Raw genomic sequence first — 22,015 nt, forward strand, 5'->3', positions numbered from 1 at the left:
CTCATGCTGTGGTTAGAAGTTATGTGAAGATTATTCTAACCTTTTAGGGATGATACTTTTAGACTTCTAGGTTTGGGGAAACTGTTTCACTGGTCAGTCCTCAAAGGGGCTGTCTTACAAATCCTGCCATTTTTGCTGAAACATTTGCCTCCTACCGTCTTGAAAACCCTCAGATTCTTCCGCTGGAATGGCAGCAAGTAGATGTGAGACGATTCTGTATGGGTTAGAGAATACCTCGTGTGCACCAGAACTTCCAGGGTGTCATTCAGTACGTATGTATTCTTAATCCAACTTTGCAGTCTAATGACTTTTTAAAGTCAAAACTTCTTCCAAAACCCTCTTGGAGTATGATGTTTGAAGCATATGGAGACAGAATCTGAGCCAATATATTTTATTCCAAATGAGGTTCTTTGATTTCTCATATGTTTTTGAAATGTGGTATCTGTCTACCTTGTGAAATTGTGTTCTCTCAGCTCCCTGGAAAGCTAGGACAAGTCTTAAATAACTGCCATCTTTGGTGCTTTCTGAATTCTACTATTTGGGGACAATTTCTGCTGGATAAACATGTTGCCTATCTATAGCATTCTCTTAATCCTGCTCCTCAAACTCTTATTTTCTGCTGTCAAAGCCAACAATTATAAAGCCAGACTCTGGTGTGGAGAACACTACTACATGGTTATTTGTTAATAAAGGACTTCTAGCACAGAAAAATGGAAACATTGCTGACAAGACAAATTACTTAAGAAGAAGATAAGCTGAAAAGGCAAGGAGGGATAGCATGCATTTCAGAGTTCGTCATTCTGCTTTGCACATTCCAATCCTTACAATGAAAGGACTCTTCCTTCTCCATTGGATTTTCACCTGTAGAATATTAATCTCACAAAGTGAAAGAAATAAAAATAACCAGGGAATAGGTTAGTAGGTTAGAGTTTTAATAGTTATCACAAAAGCAGAATAATCGCTTGTGGAGAGGTAAGGAGAGAGAGAGAATTGTAGATACTTCTTCCAAGAAAACAAGCATAATCTTCCACAAAGTCATCTCAATACTGAAACTCACTCCATTTTACATGAATTCTCAAGAGCTGTATCAATACTGAATTTCACTCAACTTCACCTGAATTCTCAAATTTGAAATACTGGCTGACTCTCACTACTTCCTTTCAATTTATTTCTCTAGCCTACAATTCCATACATGTTGGTGAATATCTAAAAGCAAATAGTATCTGTACAGACAGGAAAATGATGGCATTTCAGGCAAAAGTGATGTCACAAACAGACCTCAACTCCAAAGGATACAGAGTTCGCACGCTACTAGGGAAAGTAAAACAATGACTTTATGGCTGAATAGTATGTAAAGAAACACATTTCAACAAAACTTCCAGAAAAATTAATCATTCTACATTTAACAGACTACATTAGCAACTATAGATGTTAAGTGTTTAATTTAGCAGAGGATTGCCTCTGACCAATAAATAAATAAATAAATAAATAAATAAATAAGTTTAATTTAGATTTTATCTTTCTTTTAAATTTAAGTTTTTAAAAATTTTTTCTTTAGCAATCTCTACACTCAACATGGGGCTCCCGAGATGAAGACTCACATGCTCTTCCAACTGAGCTAGCCAGGCACCCCACAGATTTTATCTGCTTGTGATTTATGTCAATAGGTATCATCACTGGCTTAAAGGAAAACTAGAAATTTATCTTTCTTTTTATGGATAACATTAATACTTTTCTCAGAGGGACTTCTGTATTTTATGAATAATAATATTCACCTCCCAAATTTAAATCTTTTTTCTATAATAATTTTAAGACAGTAAGTGACACAAAAAGGAACAACACAGAGAATTATAGCTAGTAATTGGCTTGCATTTACTATGTACTAGGCAATGTACAGAAGGTTTTATGTACATTATTTTGATTAATACCTATGATACTGGAATTCCACATTGTAGACATTATGGACTCCCCCCCCCCCAAGTAAACTAAAGACAAAAGGACTGAAGCTTAAAGAGGGTAAGTGATCTACCAAGGGTCACAAAACAAATAAGAGAGGAAGTGGAATTCAGGTTCAAGTATCTCTTGTTCTCAAGTCTTTCTTCTTTATTTATTCTTATAACTAAAAAGAGTAAAAGGTACAAGTGAGCATATTTGACTTCTTAGAACATAAATACTGATTTTCAATGTAAATACTAAGTTGGACAAAAGCTACTTCATACTGAAAACATTCAGCAACAGTTCAGTAGAATTTGGACTCTACAGGCTTAAGAGAGTCCTTTAAAATTCTCATCTAGAGCAGCATTTCTCAACACATTTTTTTTTTCTCAACACATTTTTTTTCTTTATCTCCCACCACCCCACCCCACGGGGTCTTCTTGACATTTTTTTTTTACCCCTCCCACAAAATTCTAATAACACAGATATACCATATAGCTATCTATGTACTATCTGTACCTCTGTGCTTTACATATAAGAAGAGTTAAGATTTTTTTTGCCGTTTAGAATGAATTTTTGCCCCTTGGAGGACAATGAGAATGTAGAATCTAGAGGATGTATCTCTCTGTTTTTCTTTGTTACTTCAACACCTTCCAACCCACTGGCTATGACTTAAAATTATATGGGGTTAGGACTTTAGATTTTTAGCTTGAAGTTTTTCATTACGTTAAAATGTAAATACATAGAAAATGTTGGTGAAGCACTATAAACCATTTACATTTTAGTGTGGCTAGAAGATAGGAAAACCAGTTTGAAGGAAAAAAAGAAGAATGTGCAGGCACTCCCTACTAGAGCAGGGGAGGGAGAACAGAGAGCCTCTGGTGCCAGGATGCCTGTGGCACAACCCTGCTTCAGTCTAGTCCCGTTGAACGCATTAACATGAAGTACTTCAAAATGCCAGCTCCCATTCATGATGAACAAGAAATCTTAGTCATAAGCCACCGTAGTGACCATCACCCTATTGATTAATGTGTAAATATTGGGTTTCCTGCCTGTGAAGAATTTGCTGTTTGGTTCCTTTGAGGCCTGTTTGTACATTCCCAACTGCTACGTGGCCAAGAACAAGTAAGTTTATGTAATGTTCCAAAGAAATGGCTCAACACCGTGGCTCATTTTAACCCAGGTATGAATAGAAGACAGAGATGAATTCACAAATACTTCTTTCACATGCAGTGTAAAATATAACTTTTCACTCCCAGAGGCCAAAATGGTCTTAACCATTGAAGTAATTATAGCTCACAACTATAATTTAGAGTTCGCTCTGGTTGACTCTAAATCCACACAGGAAAATAATTCACTCATTTCATTGGAACACTGGAGTGAATAATTTCATAAAACCTATACGGTTTCAGCAATCCTAGAAAGTAGGGTGAATTCTAATAGAAATCAACAGTTGATAATTTAATAAGACAATGACAGTAATTGTCTACCATTTATAGGTAACCAATTTAAAGACTCAAGTACCACAGTTTACATTTGTAAATATCACCTGTGCAGTCCTTAGAGCAATCCTATGAGATGTACATGTGTATTCATATTTATGGAGGAAATGAGTTTAGAAAGGATGGGCAATTTTCCTGAAACCACTCGGAAGTGAAGGAAGAAGTAGAACAATTCAAACTGTCATCTGAAGCTAATGCTCTCCAACCTCAGCCACATTGAAATTATCTCAGTGAAATGATAGAAAGGATCAAGTCTAACATTTTAGTTTCCAATCAGATAAAGTCTTGGGTAAATGGAGAGGTAATGGATATGGTATGCAACATATTTTTTTCTGTTTTTGTTTTTTTGCAATTTTGCATGTGAGAAGCTACTGTTTAGATGTTTCAAGTGAAGGACCATTTTTTTTGTAAATGTTTTCAAGATGGGTATTAGTAAGGATTTTCTGACTTTGAAGGTTGTAAAAAACATGCATATATATCAGGACCTTGATAGATGATAAATAAAATGGTGGCTACTTTACCAAAGCACAGGTGTGCTTTCCAGAGGCCAGGGCTACTATAGTAAATTGTTTCCATCACTCATTCTCCATCAATGGCATTGAACCTTATAATATGAAGGGAGGCCCCATATGAAAGAATGGCCCTTCTAAAATAAAAAATACAAGAAACAACAAGTGCTGGTGAGGGTGAGGAGAAAAAGGAACCATCTCGCACTATTGGTGGGAATGCAAACTGCTGCAGCCACTGTGGAACACAGGATGGAGGTTCCTCAAAAAGTTACAAATAGAACTACTCTACAATCTAGTAATTGCACTACTGGTATTTACTCAAAGAACACAAAAATACTAATTTAAAGGGATGCATCCACCCCTATGTTTACTGTAGCATTATATACAATGGTTAAATTATGGAAGCAGCCCAAGTGTCCATTGATAGATGAATGGATAAAGAAAATGTGGTATGAATTTATAATGGAATATTACTCAGCCATCAAAAAGAATGAAATCTTGCCATTTTCAGGGACATGGATAGAGCTAGAGTGTATTATGCTAACTGAAATATGTCAGTCAGAGAAAGAGAAATACCATATGATTTCACTCATATGTGGAATTTAAGAAACAAATGAGCAAAGGAAAAAAAAAAAACAGAGAGAGAGAGAGAGACAAACCAAGAAACACACTGCAAACTATAGACAACAAACTGATGGTTACCAGAAGGGAGTTGGGGGGGATGGGTTAAATGGGTGATGGGGACTAAGGAGTGTCATGGTAAGTACTGGGTGATACAAAGAATTGTTGAATCACTATGTTGTATACCTGGAACTAATATAACCCTGTATGCTAATTAGCTGGAATTAAAATAAAATAAATAAAAGCCCTTATTTAAAATTTCCTGTTTGTTTTATACATGTATATACTACCACCAAAATGACAGGACAATAAAAACTAAGAGGGCAGAAATGGAATAGCAAAAATAAAGTAAAAGTCTAAGAAATAATTTTATGGATTTACAGAGTAGCTAACCCAATATTTAGGGGCAGTGTTGAGGACTCAGGACCCAAACTTGGTCACCTAATTCCTGGACCAGTTTCTTCATAACAGTATACTGTTACCAAGTAAAACAATAAATAGGCTTGAAATTACAGCAAAAATTGACCTCCGAAATACATCATCAATTTTAGGCTTTCTCTGTGGAGACTGACCTAATATTTAAATTATTTAAACATGCTGACAATGAAATACAAATATAATTTATCTTTTAAACTACCAACACAGTTATGTTTACTATCTCCCAAATGGGATATCAAACATCCCTAAATAGTGACATAACAAGTAACTCCAAATAAAGGCTAAAATTGTTCTCACATGTGAAATCATGTGTACAATTGGTCAAAGTATAACCATTGCAATAAAAGATGTTTTCGCTTAATTTCCTAGAAATTTCAGATGTTTGTTTAGCCCTTATTAACTGGAAAATTCTTTAATGCATTGTGCACTTACTGACATATTCTAGTAGGAAAATGTTTGTTTTCCAAATAAATAATCCAAGGCATAAAATTCAGCCAGTGTTTCACAATATTAACTTGACAATAAATGAAGCGTTTTATCTATGAGGCATTTTTAAAGTGTTTATGTAGCTCCCAGTGAAATTCTAATTTAATTATGCTCTTCTATAAAGTGAGAAAGCTTCCCATATAGGATCTTCTTTGAAAGGTTTTGTCAGATTTCTATTAAGACGAAAGCATGCAAATGCTATCTTTAAAAATACTTTGTAACATATGAGTTATAATTGTGAATATTACTAAAATATGCTTAACACTTCACTTTTTCCATGTTCTACTTGAAACTAATTTTAAAACTGACAATCTAGGCATTTCCATGTATTTTAAACATTAATAAAATAATCATGCAGAAATGGTTCTCTTTCAGAGGACACATCATAGCACTTTAACAACATATGGAAGTCCAATATATTTTTAAACCCCGGAGTCATGTTAACATTTAGACTGCACAGACTCTGTTGTCTATAACAACTACTGATTAACCCCCCAAATGTTATGCTCATCTTAACGGAAGGAGAAACAAAGTATAGCAATGCTGGTCATGCTGCCCTTTTAATTTACATTTACATGTCCAAGATCATGCTAAGTTGTCACACCTCATCAACTAAAATCCTAGTAGGACACATACTACTGATCATGGTATTGCCCAGCACCGTACAAAATCTGCAGAAACCTTGGAAAATTACAGCCTAAGCCAAGTACATATCCATATATATATATATATACGTTTTTTTCCTGCCACTTTAGAACAAATCTACCATTTGTAAGTTATGTTACTTACCGAGAAGCATGTTTCTTAGCAATCGTCAATTGAGCCAGTCTGTAATTTCTGTCCGATAAAGGTATGAAGAGCTGAGAAGGATGTTAACCTGCTGCACGTTTTGTGACAGATAGTGTGAGCCCTCACCAGCTCCTCCTGTGTCCCCCGCCTGCTGGAGTACTGGACGGACTCCACTCACTCACCCACTGTGCACCTCAGTGGAAACTAACCAACAATACAGGGACTGTCAGTTGCTGCCTCCTCAGCCGACAGAGCCAAAAAAAATGATGGAAAACTAGGTTACTTCACTGGGGTTGCAGATGTAAATTCTGAATCGATTATGCTGTTTCTTTAAAATTCCAGTAATATTTTCTACTGAATTCACAAGGAAACAAAATTTAAACTTATGCAAATAAGCTTGTGAAATCCTGTTTAGAAAATGTAAGTGTCCTCTTTTTTCCCCTTTTTTTTTCCTCTCAAGAATTTAAAATACGTCTCGCTTCGAACTAACAAGAAATTCTGCTAGAAAATAAACTCTGTATAATATGCACGTTTTTAGGGAAGACTGATGATTAAAGTTATATCACCCATCAAGGATCACAGAATGCAAATATATTTATTATTTGATGTTATGAGCTTGAGCCTCCAAAATGATTTCCGTTTCACAATGGATTATTTGTTTGACTCCAATACAAAGATAATTATTTCTGAAATCAAGTTTCTCCTGAGGGAATAAATCTTGCAGTTTTAAACCAATAAGGATATTGCAATGAACACTTAACAAAGGAATATCTCGTTTCTTTCTATTTTTCTGTTAGATGTGTATTAACAATTTAAAAAGAGAAAAATCTATATCTGAGCCCAAAAGAAGGATACACAGCATGTCAGATAACACTAGAGTCAATAAGTTGAATATGATTTTTGAGACTATGTTTTCTAAAATAGAAAGTAAAATGACATGTCCAAATATTACATATTCTAGCAACTGTTTTTCAGTTATCCTACAACACATATTACCATTTACATATTATAATAACAGAGGACAGCAGTTAAACTGTACCTTCCTTGAATCCAAATACTTGAAGTGACGTTTTACAGATGTTTTTGTTCAAACATATTTCTCTATTCCTTATTTTAGGGATTCAACTGTTACAGGATTAGCTACTATTATTGTTAAGGGTGAAAGTTAAAAACAGGAAAAGGAGAGGAAGAGAGAGTTTGAGGAAAGTGTAAAAGGGAAAATTTTGAACTATCCTGGTATTGTAGATTTTTCTGAATCTATGTGATACAGGGAAGGTGGGAAAAGACTAGAGCTAGGATAGTTTGGAGCTAAGAGGAAAAAAGGGAGGGCGATAGCTAAGGATAATAATAATAATAAAATATACCAAGGACTGTTGTTGTTGTTTTTCTTGGCCATTATAAAACGAAGGCCTTTTGTGTATCAAATATATCTATTTGAATGTAGTCATCTGAAGGATTGCACATATAAATTCTTCCATTGAGTAAACCAAGTTTCAAGAAGAGGTGTGTGTGTTTAAATTAATAAATATTTCTCTATAAATGTGAAGGGAGGCCTCCCTCCCTGCCTTTGACTTCCATTCATTCTTATCTAGTAGTTCTCACACTTAAGCATGCTTCAGAGATCCCTGGAGGTCTTGTTAGAACAGGCTGCTGGGCCCAATTCCCAGAGTTTCTGATTCAGACTCTCTAGGGTGGAACCTGAGAATTTACAACAAATTCCCAGGTGATGCTCTGCTGATGCCGCTAGTCCCAGGACTACACTTTGAGAACTGCTGCTCTAGCTCATTATGTTACCTTAGCATCTAGTACGAGGATAGTCTCCATTGCAAATTGTTGTATTACCATATTACATGGATTCTGAGATCTCCCCCACCCCTACCACCACATCTTCACAGCTTTGAGTCGAGATCCGTGTCTAATTAATCACATCTTATGATAAGTATACACAAGGCAGCACTCACAACTTGTAGTTGTCAATGTCAGAGTGTGCATGGACTTGGTCATAGCTGTTAATAAGGTCCCTTCAGCTGAGTGACATAATTTTTGAGTGATATCATGTATTGAGTTTAAGTGCCATTTAAAAATTATTTTTAAACCTGTATTTTTTAAGAGCCACAGTATGATTTGACATAGAAGTTGTTGCATACAAAGATGGCATATAAACAGGTGTGAAGTATGTATTTGTTATTAGTGAAGCAGATGTTCATTATTGGAGGAATGACAGCAACTGCAGATTTTTTCTTGGAAAGTAACATTCTATTGCATTATAGGATGTAAGAAAGGTAACCTCAAGTGGAAGATGTGGTACATGTAAAAGTTTTGCCTATCACAGGCCTAGTAATGCAACTGAAGGTGAAAGAAATTGCCAGATCCTTCTAAACAGAAATTTCAATGTGATGAGTTGCTGGTGTGAATAATTCACAGAAGTCCAGAGTAACTCTCTTTAAGGCTTTGTGTCAAAGATTATTGACACTTTTTTTCTTTCTTAGTGACACATGGAATAATGATGTGAGTTACATAAAAACCCTTAGGTTTGATAAAATATGATGTTATTGGGAAATGAAGCAATCATTCCTAATAGTAGCTCTATAAAAACTGATGATTAATGTGTTAATTTAAAGTGGGTTTTTTTTGGTGTTTTCAAAGTGTGGTGTTAAAATTACCTAAAGAATCACCAAGGTTCCCTGCTAAAAAATGTAGGTGTCTGGGACTCCTTGAGAGCTATTGAGTCAACAGCTTTGGTTGGAGAATGACTGACCATTTCACCTTCAAGTAAATAGCAATTTAATAAGAATGGCTCCACTGGAGGACTCCTCAGTGTTAGTGGTAATAATATATTCCTTAAGAAAACTATCTTTGATTCCAAACCAATTACAATAAATCTTTGGTATTGCCTAATGATTGAAACTATACAAGGACAACCCCGCTTATCCCCAAGGGAATTTTTATAAACCCAAACACCAAACTGCATAAATATTCCAAAGGACCTATGTGAAGGCAGAGAAGTCACCAGAGGCAATGGTTGGATGCACTCATCTGACTAGGCCCAAAGCAAGTCATGCTTAATAGGAAGGTATGATAGTAGGAAGAACAAGTACGTAGGAGGAATACCACATCACCAAGTCAAAGACTCCAACACCAGCCCGGTACTGACTGGAGATTCCGTGTAGCCCTCCAGGGGTGTGAAAAATTTGGAAAAGGTCATACCAGAAAACCAGATTTAATTGACTGACTGGAAAGTCACCCAATATCTCTCAGCCTGTTTAGTCTGTAATAGAATAAAGGTATTGTTAGATTAGATTTCTATAGCCCATTCCAGCTCCAAAATTATGTAATTTGTTTAAAAATGTTCATAAGAGGGTGTGGCCTCTTTCAAAGTCTTATTAGGAAAACCTCATGAAAGCAAATGACCAAGTAATCAAAGACAAAGGGCATGTGGGATGGTTTGAATTATGTCCCCCCACTACTTCAAATGTTGAGGACATGAAACCCCCCAATATCTCAGAATATGACTTTATTTGGAGGTAGGGCCTTTAAAAGAGGTGATCGAGCTACAATGAAGACATCAGAGTGGGCCCTAATCCAATATGACTGGTGTCTTTATGAAAATGAGAAATCTGGATATAGATAGGTACAGAGGGAACAGGATGTGGAGAGACACAGGGAGAAGACAGCCATCTACAGACCAAAGAGAGGCAAGGAACAGATCCTTCCCTCACAGTCCTCAGAAGGAATCTACCCTGCCAACACCTTGAATTCAGAATTCTAGGTTCACAACCTGTGAGATAATACGTTTTTGTCGTTTGCACCACTCAGTCTGTGGTGCTTGCTACAGTGGCCTTAGCAGAGGAATATAGCATCTTTGCCAGCTGCTTGATATTTAAGTACCTGCTAACTTCATACAAAGACTGGAGAGCAGATCACCACTCTCTCTTTCCTCTGAAAAGTAGTCTGAGCAGCCATGTTTGAGAAGTTAAACTCAGATTTTTATATTTGTCCTTCGATTAATTTGTCCTTAATCAGGTTGGTCATGCATGTGTCTATTCAAGTAGATTTTCCCCTCAAGAATGATACTAGCTGTTGATTTTTTTTTTCATACTTGCTTTTATCTTTATTAATGTCTGCTTCCTAACTTTCTTTGATTAATTTTGATTCATTTTTCCTAGTTTCTAAGATACATACATGGCTCATTTATTTTTAATTTTTATTTTTTTAACACTAAAAACCATTTAAGAACAGTTTTGATAAGTTTTCCCTTCCATTAACTTTTAGATAATCTATCATCTTAGTTTTGGTTTTCCTTTTCTCTTTTTACTTAATGGATAATAGAACTGAAAGTAGAAATAACATTATCTTTTATTCTGTCTTTAGTATTGATTTAGTTTGGCCTTGGGCCAATCACTTACCTTCCATGAACTTCTAGGATGTTGTTTGTGTGAGGACCAAACCAACTCAATGACAATATTTGAAACCATAAATTGTTACATAAATTGAAGTCATTATTTTAATTATTTTTGAGCAATTAATTATATGTAAAGAAACAGGGTAAACCTGGGGACATCAGAATGGCTTAATTTTGGAGTTTCAACATCTCATATCTGTTTGATGTATTATTGTTTCTCAAATTGTTTGTAGGTTTATAATTTTATAGCAAAATGGCAATCATTCACCTACTAGTACAGCTTTAGTTGATGACTTTCATTCAAGGAAAGAGATTATTTTAAAATCCACATCTTGAAACATTCTGCATTATCATTTAAAAACAGGAGAGAGGGGATCCCTGGATGGCTCAGCGGTTTGGCGCCTGCCTTTGGCCCAGGGTGTGATCCTGGAGTCCCGGGATCGAGTCCCGCGTCAGGCTCCCGGCATGGAGCCTGCTTCTCCCTCTGGCTGTGTCTCTGCCTCTCTCTCTCTCTCTCTCTCTCTCTCTCTCTATCATGAATGAATAAATAAATATTTAAAAAAAAATAAAAACAGGAGAGAAAAACAGGAGCAAAATGAGCTAGCGTTTCTTGAGAGTCAGCTATGTGTCAGGCACTCTTTTAGGTAATTTACATTAAATTCTCATAACAGCTATTGCACAGATGTAGACACTGAGATTAAGAGTATAAGTAAATTGCCCAAGGTCACAAATCTTCCAATCCAGTGCTCCTCCCTAGCTCCCTCCTTATGGAAACCAATGAATAGAGACAGCAAGGTTAAACTCAAATTTTTTCTAGTGATTGCCAGGGAATATAAAATATTTTATATTTGGGGGGAAATTTAAAATATAAATCTTTTTTTAAAATAGGCTCCATGCCCAGTGTGGAGCCCACAGCAAGGCTTCAACCCATGATCCTGAGATCAAACCTGATCCGAGATCAAGAGACACCTAACCAACTGAAGCCCCCAGGTGCCCCTGAAAATTATAAATCGTTTTTAAATAAACATGTTTCAAAAGAACACAAAAAACAAGTGGTCCTTTTGTGGGTTTTTAAAGTTTTTTTTTCTTTAGAAGAAAATTTAGTTTTTCCTTTTTTTGTTTTCCTTCAGGGAAAAATGAAAATATCTGTGAGTAATTATTTTGCTTTGAATTATACTATTATTTTTCTCTCATGATTAATTTTAAGTTCTAGCACATCTTATATATTAATTTAAGAGTTCTTATAGTGTCTAAAATGTATGTAAAAATTTTTAGTGACATTCATTTTTAATACTTAGTGCTGAGTTTTTGCTGAAGACCACCTGAAGGCATTAATTACTATTATTTCTGGTGAGATTATGCTGAAGAAAAAAATTGTAGCCTAATCAGCTTTTCAATTATCTACAAGTACAGCTCTCTGTAGATGAAAGATCACTACTATTAACTAGGCTGCCACATATTTGAATAAAGCAAACATTTAGGGAGTTATATGAGTTCTGAGTTTGAGAATCCAGAATGGACCCAGAAAAGACAAATTGTAAGAATTAAAATTGTATTAGTGAAGATGCTCATTACATTATGTAAAATCACAAACATATAGAAACATCCTAAATGCTCAATAGCAGAGGAATGTGTGCATCAATATTATGAAATATTATAAAATATATTAAGTGACAGGAAAATGTTTACTATCTAACAAGTAGAGGGAACCCTGTAGAATTGATCATATATGTAAGAAGAGCGTGTTCTATATCTATACAAATGTTTGTCTATGTGCATATCTACAGAAATATGTTTAGAAGAAAATACTCTAAAATAAGTTAATATTGCAGGTTTACAGAAAATTTTATTTTGGTTTATTTTTTTTTTTTTTGTATCCTTACATTTTTTGGTACTAAACTGAAAAAAAAATCCATCTCAAAAATGGCAGTGAGAGGGATTTGGCTCTTTAAAAGAACATGTTTATAGTTTATAAAAATCTGGATGTAGGATTAGCTAATTTAGATAATCCCACTTAAAAACCTTATCGTAGGTAAATATTGAGAACATGCTAAATTCTTAAGTTTTCTTAGGGTCTCAATGATCCTCTGATACAACTGGTAAGGTTATAGACATGAGCAAGTGTATAGACTAAACACACACGGGAGGCTCGCATTGATCATGGTCACAGTGCAAGTGTATATAAGTGGTGTGAAATAAACAAGATAAAAGGGAATGAGGATAATGGTAATACAATATTTATAGGGAACTTCAGCCATCAATTCCCACAACTCCCCATGAGTCAATCTCCTCACCTGTACTATCTGCATCCATAGAGATGAGCCCAGAGAACCTGCAGGGAGGAGATGGGAGAAAATCCAGCCCACAAATAGGCTTATATACCTAGAGACTTCTTTCAAGGTGTTAAATCTTTTTAACCACTGTCATTTTATGCAACTGTTTAACTTTTATAAAGGAAATGATTTACAGGCTGGAAAGATATGGCTCCCAGAAACCTTTTATAACATGGCCCAAATAAAACTATTCCTTATTAATGTCCTCAGAATAAATTTCCACAACATCATGACACATAACTAACATGGTTCAGACACATTAGATCCCTGAACAACTGGACACATCAAGGAATTGTTATGTCATCAATGAGTCTAGCAGACCACCTGCTCCCCTCCTACACTGGAGAGCAGATGTTCCAATAATACCATGTAGGTTTTCTTAAGATAGATTCTCAGATGTGTTAAGAATTTCAGTAGGGTTAAAATGGAAATGCTATCATTTTTGTTCTTTTCATTAAAAAAAAAAATCTCTATCTACCTAAATGGCACCCACTCTACCTTGCTTATTTTAATGTAAAGCCAGCTTGTCCTCTGAGGCTGAGTTTGCTTAGGGCAACACAATGCTCTGCAACTGTTAATCCCCTGAGAGTGATCGTCAGCTGGGAGAAATGTGCTCTGTTTAGTTTGCCTGTGGCATGTATTTGGAGAGAGATGGACGAGACCCTATAACTTGGGACCAGTTAGACAATTTTAGAGTGTGATGATACTCTGCAAACAAAAATTTTAGGTACATCTATCTCTGGGAGATGAAACCTAAAGAGATTTTAAGGTTTCCTCTCCATTAGCACAGAATCTAAAAACAACAACAACAAAACCAGCAAACAAAAAACCATTTAAAAAAAATCTCCAATAGGCTTTATTTCCTTTCAAGAGCTGATTACACACAGTAGGTGTTGAAAACAAGACCGAAAATCATCTAAAATACTATGTAAAAGGTAAATTCACTGGAGTCAAAAGTGTTGAAATAGGGTTTTAGAAGCACATGGGTACCTTCCCTGCAACTGATCTGTATAGTTAAATTAGCTATAAAAAATGTTTATCAAAAAAAATGTTTATCAATAATATACTTTTCTAAGACAACACATATATATATAAACTCTAAACCATATGAATAAGGAAAAGATGACTCCTTTGTTTTGGGGAATGAGTTTACTTGCTTAAAATATAGTTTTAAGGAAACATTTAACAAATAGGGTTTTTTTAATTTTGAATATATGTCATATAATTATAGAACCTAAATTAAGTCATCATATTTTACTAACAAAGAAACTGAGAACCAGAGGGACAAGTTACCTTGCTTATTGTCATCCAGTTGGTGAAGGGAAAAATCATAGGAATATTTATTAATTGTTTATGGAGCTCTGTTCTATGCCAGGCACTATTCTGAGTGCTGAAACCATAGGAGACCCTGCTCTCCTGGAACTTACATTAATGTTTTCTTGATTCTCATCATTAAGCTCCTTGCTTACATACTTCTTTCACCAAAAGGGCTAATCCATACAATTGATGAGGGCACTCCAACATCTGATAAAAATGCCTATTGTTTTTTGTTGTGTTTTTCTGCCTAGGTTCATCTAAAATGGTTTCCTTGGAGGTGATCACATTTATCCATATTAATCAGAAAACCCCCAGATCTATACGTTACGTATACTTTAACGAGCAACTTGCATAAGACCTGTGTTATATTTTTTGTTATATCAAGGTAACTCATTTGGGATATAATGGCATAAAACAATTGGAAAAGATCTCTCTCTCTCTCTTTTGTTTTAATTTCTATACCCCTCAGATGGGGAAAAAAAAAATCTGAGATTCAGAGAGAATGATTTGCTATTTCCTTCCCAGTTTAATCATAGCATTCAGCAGCCATTACATTATGATTTGAGTGAATTATTTAGAAAAATACCTATATAATATCCAGCGATGTTGTAACAGTAGAACTGCAGCAGTTAATCAGGAAAAATTTTAGCTTGTGGTCTTAACGTTCACTAGTAACCTTGTGCTGAGCCTGTACTACAACTTTTAGCCTTAGGCAATTCCATTTTGTAATTAAAACAGAATACAATGCATGTTTGCAGGGCTTGTTTTTGACTTAGTGGCGTTTAATACGTTAATTTTTACAACCTTCTAAATATAAAATTATAGGAGGGTTACTAAAGACCATAGTACTGAATTAATCTTTTCCAATTTTCAAGTTTCAAACAGTTTTTGGTGTTGCTCATAATATCTGCTTTTTTCATCTCTTTGCTGTTCTCTATCATAGGTGTTAGAAAAACAGGCACTCAGAGAAGCTTATAAGTAGCAGTCTTCTGGTTTGCCATGACCCCGACATTCTCCTTTATCAAAGTGCTTTCTGGCTATTTTTCCCAATAAATTTTGTACCTAAAGTACGAAAGGACTTTCTCCTTTATTCTTCATCTAATTAGTCATCGATCCTCCTCAAACTGAATGGATGAGAAAATATTTTCTCCTTTGTTTTGCTTTTAAAGATTTGATTGAAGTATTTTTGCTACTTGTTTATCACACAGTTCCTGTAGCAAACAGATTTTTCTTCTGCTTCTGTGTTTGTTTTGCTCCTACCAGGAACAGAGTCTACAAAAATTTTATTGCTGCCACCTCATATACCAGAAAGAAGGCTTTATTCTTTATAATGTAAAGAAAATATCAATCTCAGTCAATATAAAGGCTTTAATTAGAAAGATCTATTACAATGACAATGCAGATATCATTCAGCTATGGCTTTGAGCCATCTGAAGCACTTAACGCTGGGGTTTTCCAACCTAAGGGAACGTAAAAAAAATGGGGGACGGTTGAAAGGAGAAACATCCATATGATTAAAGGCTAGAAAACAGTAGGAAAGACAAAAAGTATAGCAAAAAGGACATTAAGATGTGGCCTTCAAGTACATAAATGGCTCTAAGTTACCAAATGTGGAGATGACATGTAGAACTACCAAGAGAGTGTCCTTAGTGGTAATAATCCTAGGAACAAACGCTTCAGTGCTGGATCCTTCTCTAAATGTTTGCCTGCATTCACTAATGTAGTATTGTTATTCTAAAATTATACATCAGGAAACTGACCCATTGGAGACAGTATGTAACTTATCTGAGGCTACACAGCCAGGAAGTTGAAGAATGAGGATTTGAAAGCAGTTCTGGTCCTGCAACTGGAGCCCTTAACCAGAGGCTGACCACCCCTCTACGTAAATATTCTGACCAGTAGTTTTCAAATCAGTTGAATGTTAGAATCATCTCAAGAATATTTCAAAGGATAACTCCCACCTGGGTTCCACCTCCACGGATTTAATGGGTTTGGGTGGGAACTGTCATTAGTAAATCTAAAGACGTGCAATGGTGATATTAAAGCTCAGAGAGGCAAGAGCACCAAGCCTAAGTCACCTGGCTGTTTAGTAGTTCAAACAGGAGCAAAATCTAGGGATCTTGACTTTTTCCTGTAGGATCTAGTAGCTCCTACTTTCAGCAAATTGAAGGAGAAGATAAAAAACATTGTTACTCTGGAGTGATGAATTTGAATTTCTTAAACCAAAAAGTGTCAGTTCACCGAGGATCATGAAAGACAGGATTTCTTTTGGTGGTTATTAAAATGAAGATGGATTATCAGTTTTCTGAAATAATTAGGTATATTAATGAGAAACTGATGAACATTTCCAAATTCCCCTTCTTAAATGTTGTAGCACTAATATAATTTAGACACCAGAGGTCTCTGCTATACAATTTGAACTCTCTGTGTAATAAAGAGCCCTCCTGAGAATCAGCTTAAGGCAAAATATTTTAAAGAAAGAATAAAGGGGGTACTGTGGTAAATGTTGAACAGCCAGCTCCCTGGGGAGAAAGCCCTGATTTGTAGTGTTTACCAAATCATAGTATAAATATGATTCTAACTTCAAGATACCAAACTGATGGGCATTACTGAATGCAGAGCTCAGTGGCACACCATTACATAGTATTTCCACACAAACATGTATATATAAAATTGGCATAGAAAGCCTCAAAAGCATAGATAATAATAAATTATAAATAATTAGGAAGTAATGGGTTTTGAATACTTATCACCTTTGTTTTAAATATAATTCCTTTAACATACATTTATATAATTTAATTTTCAACAACACTATGTTTAATAAGTGGCTTGCAAAATTCCTGAAAATTTAATAATCAGCTCTTGCAAAACCTGTCCAACATACCACTGAAAAGGTGTCCCTTCTGTCATGCATTTTTTTTCTTGGAGAAGAACAATATTTATTAAAATAAAGTAAATAACAATAAGTCAATTTTTATGGTACCTACAGTCTATATAGGGGAGAAAATTATCTTTCTCCATTTATTGAGCTTTCTCAAGAATGAGAATTTTTGATTAAATCCTTCAAGATAAATCAGCCTTCATTGTGTGAGCTACAGAACATAAAGGTTAAGAGTATGGGTTCTGGGGTCAGAACACCCAGATCTGAGTCCTGCCTTGCCCACTTATAACCCTATAACTCTAGGAAAGTTATTTTAAAAATTTGACCATTTGTAAAATGGGATAATAATAGGACCCACCTCAAACAATTGTTGCCAGAACTAAATATTATTATACGTAAAGCATGTACAACCGTGTCTGATGCACCACAAATGTTCAGCAAATGTTACCTACCGCTACCATAGGAAAGTGCTTTCAAATACATAAACCACATATATTTGAGATAGTTATTTAAAGTTCTCTGAACATACCAAGAAGTTTCAAGTATCCTTGCCTTTTCTCATGCTCTTCCTTTCACCTAGTATAATAAACATTTGCTGTGTCTTTTTAAGTTCAGCTAGAAAATACTATTTCTCTTAGGCATTCTCTGATTGGCTTGCACTATGGATGATGATCCAAAAGCCTTGTATAAGAATATTTTTTATTTATTCTTAAAACGTAGTTAACAGGTTCCCGCAAACATGTTCTAAGGTCAAGCATTTGAAGGCTGAACAGAGGCACGTACATCCTGAGGTAGGGTAAATGTGTCTGTTTGCTGGCATCCTCATTCCTCAGGGGCTAATCACTCTTTATCAGAACTTGCACACACATGAACAGCTTCCTCAGGTGACAGCTCAAATCTTCCTTGACTATCCATATTTAAAAAAACAAAAACAAAAACAAAACTTGTTCTGTGCCTGAAAGTCTGATTCCTAAAGTTTTGGGGCACCTAAGCATTGTACAAGTGAAGTTTGTATTAAATGGAAATTATTAAATTTAAGGGCCACCCATAACTCCATGATATCTATGCCTTCCTTCTGTTTTCCTTCTGGTAGAGTCTTAAAGGCACTATATTTCAATCTATTTGTATCTATATAGCAGAGTTTCAAGTACGTGCTAGGTAATCAATAAATGTTGGCTGTATTTAATGTCATTTAATCTGTTGCTATAATCATTTAAAAACCCCAAAGTTCAGGAAAAAAAATAGCTTTGCTCTCTCCTGTTAACTGAATATCATTTGTATACTAAAGGAAGCTATATAACTATAAATTTCCTTTCCCTTCCGAGAGTAGCTCTACAATTTTATTTAAATGATCAATTATCTTGTATAGATAGATGTAAGGGAACGAAGAAGGAAGAAAGGAAAGGACCAAGGGATAAAAAAAGGAAGGAAGGGAAAGAGGGAAGGCCAATTGGCCTTTTTTTTTTTCCTTAAAAGAAGTATCTCTTTAAATATAGAATCATTGTTGCATTCTATTTCCATCAATATAATGAATTGAACAAATATTCTAAAAAAAATCCCTTCCTTTTAGATGCATAGGAGATATAGAAAGAAATCAAGGAAAGTTTTCAAAGGCCAATAATGGAAAGCCAGTTTTGTAAGATGATACTATTGCCATGACTGCCCTGAGGGCATTTGCCAGCATGTTATCCTAGTATGGTGGGTTCTCTAACTACTGAATGGGAGCTGAAATCAAGGCTTTGCTTCTTCACCAGGTAGGGAGTTGAAAATGAAACTCAAAGCCAAGTCCTTCAAAGAGCAAACCTGCAAAAAGCCTGCTCACTAGTAAAGGGGAAAGCAAGGAAAATTGCCTGTTGGCCAAAAATTGAGGACAGAGGGTAGCTTTCTTGGAGTTTATAACCATAGTCCTATCCTTGCATGGCTCAGAATTTAGATATTCACTACGTGTCTGGTCCAGGAAACCCCAAAACAAGAAAAATAATGGATATGGTCCAGGGTTCGTTCTATCCCAGAGCACCTAGAAGAAGCTAAAAGAATTTTTCTAGATGAGTGCACCTTCAATCCAAGTGTTACAGAATTCCCTGAGAGAAATCCCAGTAAAACATGAGCTAACAATCTGAAATTACAAAATACACAAAGAAATAAACCACCATGAACAAGAGAAAGACACAAACAGCATACTCTAAACTTTTTCACAGATCTCTTTTAATTATTAAATACAAAAATATAAAACACACCTGAAATATTTGAAAGACTGTGGGTTGTGGATCATATAATGGTCATTAAATGATTCAAATAAGTGGCATTTACATTCTATATGGAGGTCAAATATAGAGGGAACTTGGGAACATGTGTTTGGAATAATAAAAATTTTGAAATAAGACCCCGAATAGAATTGAAAAGGCAATTTTTCCTTCAAGTCCCCCCGCTACATCCTTCTCTTACCTTCCCTTTTCTTTATCCCCCTTTGAGGGCCTAGAATATTCACTCTGAGTAACCATAGATTAGAGCCAACTCTAACCATATTAACATCACTGCCAATGATTACCTGGAATCTTTACTATTCAGAGTTAATATTCGTGTTCTAGTTTTATTTGAAGATATTGTTTTATGACATTGATTTTAAAACACTCTCATGCCATAATACTTAAATTTGATAAAGAGCCATGCTATTTCATTTGAATATGGTAGTAAATAAAATTTACACATTTTCTTTTTATGCAACTTAAAACCACACAGACTTCTATCTGAAAAATGAAATCTTGTTTAGTGTACTACCAAAAGACTGAGCAAAATATCTTGATCTTAGAAAAAGCACAGTGTTTCAATAAATGCTACAGCTAAGTCTGTTATATCTTTTTAACATTTTTACAGACTTAGGTTGAGAATCATTAACAGCTTTCTTAAGGCTAGGAACTATTGGCAATGCCACTATTACATGCTAGGAGGCTAATACTGCATTTTTAAAAGTAACATATCTATTTATTCAACAACATTTTAATGGGTATCTGCTCTGCACCTGATACCATGATATCCTCTGTGAATAATCACTGAACAAAACTGGGCACAGTTCCTGCTCTCATGGAGTCTACAACTGAGTGAGGTGCACGGATTATTACTGGAGTAATCATCAAACAAATGTAGAACTGCAACCGGGCAACTATGACATATTCTTCTTGACTGTGGTCAACAAATACATTGATCCTAAAAGCCTTTTTTAAAAAGATATTAATTAATTAATTAATTTAATTTATGGGAGAGAGAGAACAGTGTGAGAGTGTTGGGGGCGGGGGAAGAAGGGGGAGGCAGAGGGATGAGCAGACTTCATACCGGAGCTTGTAGCTAACACAGGCCACGTGTGATTCCACAACCTGGAGATGGTAACCTGAGCTGAAATCGAGTCTGATGCTCAACTGGCTGAGCCACCCAGGTGTCCCTTAAAACCCTTTTAAAGAATATTTAGTTTGTCAAAAGTTAAGAGGCAACAAGTTACTCTGGTCTTATTGTAGATACATTCATCTTATAAATATAACCCAAATTTCCTATTGGAGATATTTGCTTGATGCTGAAACTTATTTAACCTTTTTAAAGTCATTACCAATTTTGTCAATTTTTAGAAATTTTAGAAACTGTTCATTATAATCCCAAATAAGAAACAGTGAATTTATTAATTTCAACATTTCACCAAATTTTGTTTCTTTACTTACAAACTTTGAAGCAATACAGATCGTATGGGATACTTTCCTAGATTTGGAAGATTTCCACTTTTAATGTGTTGTCGTGACTGCAGTTTAAGAAATGTTTAATTCAATTCTGATTCCAACTGCCTACTTGAGGAAAGATGGAGACACAGGCCAGCACACTGGTGGGCTGGTCTGCTAGTCTCAGGGAGGCAAATCTGAACTGAAAGGGCTCATAGGGACAGAGAGAGAGTCTGAAGACCCCAGAATCCACAAATACTGATTCTTTACAGCCCTCATAGCTCTCTAAACCCAACCCATGTGAAACTAATAGTAGGAAACTATAAATCATAAAAACGAAAAACAACGGTTTCTTAAATCTGTATTTTAGTGACTAAGTTTAGTAATTTGGCTCCTTGGTAAACTGGCTTTTGGGTGATTGACATTAGTCCTATTGGCCTAGAATTAACTATAGCAGGTCAATCTGACTTGGTCCTTAGTCATTAGATAAGAATACCCTGGCAGCATGAAGCTAGACTGGAGCCAGACCTGAAGAGTGAGTGCAAGCTGGTCAGGTGGACAGAGAGGCGTAGAGCGAGGCCACAGCAGGAGGAGGAAGGGCACACAGAAAAGCCTGAACTGGCAAGAGAAATTGGGTTGAGATGAAGCCAAGGCATACTCCAGGTCCAACTAGGATGAATGCTAGAGGCTATTTTTAAGAGTTCTATCTTTGTCCTAGGTCACTGGGAGCAACATGACGAGGTCTCGGTTTTGGAAAGCACTCTGGCTACAACGTGGAGAATGAACTGGAGAGCAGCTGGGGCATATGCAGGACGATGCAGCAGAAAACTCTTGAAGTGGTTTGCTGAGAGATGACAGCAGCCCGGACTAGGGCTGGAGTGAAGGAGATGGTGAGCGGTGGACAGATCAGAGTAGTTGTCTTCCACTGAGGGTGATTTTGCTCCACAGGTGGCATTCAAATAAAACATTTTTGGTTGTTACAACTGGGCCAGAGGGAAGGGCTATTGGCATCTAACGCATAGAGGCCAGGGGTGCTGCTATGCTCCTACAATGCACATACAGGATAGCCCCTCATAACAAAGAACTGTCTGACCCCAAATG

The 22,015-nt window shown here is 35.7% G+C and overlaps 1 protein-coding gene across 9 annotated transcripts in view; it reads right to left on the reverse strand.

The window, feature by feature from the left end:
* ZNF385B (zinc finger protein 385B) overlaps nt 1–22,015 on the reverse strand; it is a 367,591-nt gene that overhangs the window by 180,853 nt on the left and 164,723 nt on the right. The window contains exon 1 of one of the 9 annotated variants that reach the window (XM_072752080.1): nt 6,281–6,498. The exons of 7 other annotated variants lie outside the window; for them this stretch is intronic. In XM_072752080.1, the coding sequence (XP_072608181.1) occupies nt 6,281–6,290 (10 nt within the window). In that variant the 5' untranslated portion in view covers nt 6,291–6,498. Of the gene's footprint in view, nt 1–6,280; nt 6,499–22,015 lie in introns of those variants that run through there. One more of the 9 variants, XM_072752079.1, reaches the window with a different exon arrangement.

The sequence above is a fragment of the Vulpes vulpes genome, chromosome 3, assembly GCF_048418805.1.
Source record: "Vulpes vulpes isolate BD-2025 chromosome 3, VulVul3, whole genome shotgun sequence".
NCBI lineage: Eukaryota > Metazoa > Chordata > Mammalia > Carnivora > Canidae > Vulpes > Vulpes vulpes.